The 3,757-nt window shown below is 37.4% G+C and overlaps 1 protein-coding gene across 1 annotated transcript in view; it reads right to left on the reverse strand.

Moving 5' to 3' along the window:
• Window positions 1–969: 969 nt before the first annotated feature.
• prep (prolyl endopeptidase) overlaps window positions 970–3,757 on the reverse strand; it is a 15,746-nt gene continuing 12,958 nt past the window's right edge. Inside the window, exon 14 of the mRNA XM_014009976.1 lies at window positions 970–1,878. Within this exon, the coding sequence (XP_013865430.1) occupies window positions 1,584–1,878 (295 nt within the window). The 3' untranslated portion in view covers window positions 970–1,583. The remainder of the gene's footprint in view (window positions 1,879–3,757) is intronic.

Here is a 3,757-nt window from a genome sequence, read left to right on the forward strand (position 1 = left end):
GGGTGAATGTCTGTTAGTGTAAAGCGCTTTGGGGTCCGGAGGGACTTGAAAAGCGCTCTATAAGTTCAGTACCATTTACCATTTCAAATTTGAACTATATCAACACAATTGCAACTTCAAACTTTACAATAGAATCATTTATAAAATGTTCCCTTCATGTGTTTTATCTGTATTTCTTACAAACTGCTATTTAAAAGTCATGAAATCATGTTTTTAACACATAAAAACATAAATCGAACAAATCTCCAGAACTTTTTAGACCTTTTCAGTCTCTCTTGACTAAATGTCCTGATGCATCTCAGTAATCCAGGTAAAAAATCAAAAAGAGAAAAAAATTGTGTAGGTCCTCTGGACGGGTTCTTCTCTAATGAAACGTTTCATTAGAGAAGAACCCGTCCAGAGGACCTACACAATTTTTTTCTCTCTTGACTAAATTCCATCGACTGAAATGTTCAAAAGAAGAAAAAAATGTATTTGAGAGGGGGAAGTAAAAAAAACAAAAACAAACRAATATAATATAATAATTAGACATTTGGCAGGTAAAAAGTGCAGCCAACAAAACCAAATCCAACATTCACTGAACAGCTGTTTTTTACTAAATGGTTTTGCTGTGCAGATGTTGGTGCAAAGAATCAGGCAGATGGTAAATTAGTTTAAAAAGAGCCAACATCCTTTTTGAAACCCAAAAGTGGGTCAAAAGAGAAGATCCTGAACAATAAGCAGGTGTGTTCAGTATGAGGCCCTGTGTCCATCAGACCACCCTGACGTCCTGCAGGTGTTTGATGCTGGAGGAGACTGCCCCCTGCTGGAGGACCACAGTCTTCACAACAGAACACCATAAAAACAATAACACTTTTGTAGCATAAAACAAGAGATTCCTGTAAATTATTTGCCTTTTTTACCTCAATTTGTCAATTTAAAACCTAAAACAAAGCCTCATAAAAACTTCTTGTAGAACCAAAGAATTAATCCCTGTTTAAAAACGTGTTTATTGTAGTTGTTGCGTTGTGTTCAGCTCCCTTTAAAAGGGTAAAACAACCAGCACAAGTCCAGAGGTAGAAAGCATCAGTTTGAAAATTTGGAACTGACATCTACACACACACTCCCTCGTCATGACACAGACACACACACACACACGCGATCAAGTTAACACAAAGCAATATGCCGTTTTTTGCAAGTCTTCATATCAACAACAATACTGTCCACTCACGGTACCCCTCAGTTACACATCAGTAACAAAATTATACATGCTGATAGAATTCAACCCCTCCTGTGCGTAAACAAGTATTAAATTATACGCTGCATGTCGGAGCTCAAAGGAGATGCAAGAACATTTCTTTAACACTTGAGATCAACTGTAACGGCTGATTAGTTGATTATTGTAGGACATGTAGCCCCGGGCTTAAAGAACTACAAATATGGCCGAATATAGCAGCCGTGTGAACTGTTGAGACTGAGAAGAGAGGGATTAAATAAACCGTGTGTTATGGTTGGTAAATGTAACAAGGAACATGTTAATAGTATAAACTGTCTTTTGAAAACGTATTTCAGTAAAAGGGAAAGGAGCAAACAAGCAGTTCAGGTTATTTGACCCAGGACAGGTGCAGGCAGTGGGCGATGAAGGCGTAGGTGTCCGCCACCTCCTGGATGACCTTGCTGGTGGGTTTGCCGGCTCCGTGGCCGGACTTTGTGTCCACTAGGATGAAGAGGGGGTTCGTCTGCTTGGGGCTGCGGCCTACGATGTGCTGCAGGGTGGCGATGTACTTCAGAGAGTGGAGAGGCACTACCCGGTCGTCGTGGTCCCCCGTCAGCAGCAGCACCGCCGGGTACTGCACCCCGTTGCTCTCTGGGACGCGGATGTTGTGCAGCGGGGAGTATCTGCGCGGTAAGTAAATAAAACTTTAGTTAAAGTTGGAATAAAAGACTTTCGACACTAATAACCAAGAGATAAAGCTCTCAGATGTGACAAATAATGAACGCTCCAGTGATTTCTCAAACTATTTTAACCAAGGTACTATTAAACCCCGACCTGATCATCAAAACAGGCTGATCAATAATTCAATATCAGGGTTCCCACAGGTCCTTGAAATCCTTGAAAGTTTGTGAATTTGAAAAAATTTCAAGGCCTTGGAAAGTTTGTGAAAACAGCCAAAAATTACAGTTGTCCTTGAAAGTCCTTGAATGTTTTTGGAGATTAAAATTCTCTATTCACACGACTGATTTTCATCATCTTAAAAAATAAAATTAAATTTAAAAAAAATGTAGATTTGTTGCAGTGGATAACTCAGGATTACTGTAAACTGACGTCATTGTTTCTGACTCAACTTCTATGTTCAGATTTACATTGAATTCACGATATTAAACCTGTTTATTGGTAACATCCTGCAGTAGCAGGAGGTAATTGCCATGGCGCCTGGTTCTTTAATTTGAGGAAATTGGTACTGGAAAGTCCTTGAATGTGATGTTGACCAAGGTGTGGTAACCCTGAATATATATCTTTATAGACACGATCAATATCAATGAAAAAAATGTCAGATCAAGGTCACCAGTTTGGCAGGAGTAAACAACCTTTTTTCTCCTTGTCTTTATTTACAATTGGGGACAAAAAAATTAATAATTATCAATATCCACAGATATTAAACACTTTCATCATGATACATTTTCAGCCATATTGCCCAGCTCTAGCTTATCCTTTTAGGAATATGTTTTTACTTTAATTGTTTTGGTGAAATAAGTTATTGATAATAGGGCTGCGCGGTAGATGTTAGAAATGGTATGAAGTTGGCCTACGGTAGAAATTTACCCTCTAACGTCATATCGCCAGTTACGTCATCACGCTGCACGTCGAGCAGAGCGAAGCTTTAACAAYCGTAGTTTTTTCCATACCCAGTTGTCCGAGAAAAACCTTATTTATGTTTTGTTACCCACAGAGATGATAAAAAAAGACACGACGTTCAGTCCTAAATCCATCTTGCTAATGTAACAGTTCTGCTCTGATGATGAAGATGAGAGCGCAGCAGAGCAGCACAGGGTCAGTTCAACAGGCAGAAGCTCATAGTATGGCAGGCAGATGTTACATTTATTTAGCTTCACCACACTTATATTCTAGTTATCTGAAATTGTTTTATGACTAGGATTATGTGCACACTTAAGCCTCTTAAGGTCCTGTCACACTATAATATTTTAGGCAATATTTAATTTTTTTGTCTAAATAACTAATTTTACTTGAAGTACTGGTTGTAATATCCACTTTATTTTGATATTGTTGAAAATTTGAGAAATGTTTTTGTTGTTGAAACCGTTTTACAATACATATAAAACATTCTTTTGTACTTCTGTTATGTTCATTTTCACTACAGCAAAAATACTGGGTTTGATTATAATTAGTTTTCTGCAAAAAAAGCTCAAAAAATTACAATATCTTTGCTTTTTATGATAATTTTCTACCGCGATATATACTGTTACTGTGAAGGGATTCAATTTATACTGTGTAGCGGAACCCCCCTATTAAAAAACATTAAATATGATCTTTAATGAGAGTTTCCCTTCCTGGCTCAGAATGGAACTGTTGGAGCAAAATGAGTCAATCACACAAACACAAGAAACAAAGTCTTTCAGGTTTATTTTGGCCATTTAAAGTTAACTGACTTTTATTAAAACAGATTAATACGTGATTAATATTTGTAGTTACATACCATGAACAATGCAAACGGGCTCTTACTAAAAACGTTATTGTTTCTAATTTTTAAGCAATTGT

This window comes from Austrofundulus limnaeus, unplaced genomic scaffold, assembly GCF_001266775.1.
Source record: "Austrofundulus limnaeus strain Quisiro unplaced genomic scaffold, Austrofundulus_limnaeus-1.0 Scaffold64, whole genome shotgun sequence".
Classification (NCBI taxonomy): Eukaryota; Metazoa; Chordata; class Actinopteri; order Cyprinodontiformes; family Rivulidae; genus Austrofundulus; species Austrofundulus limnaeus.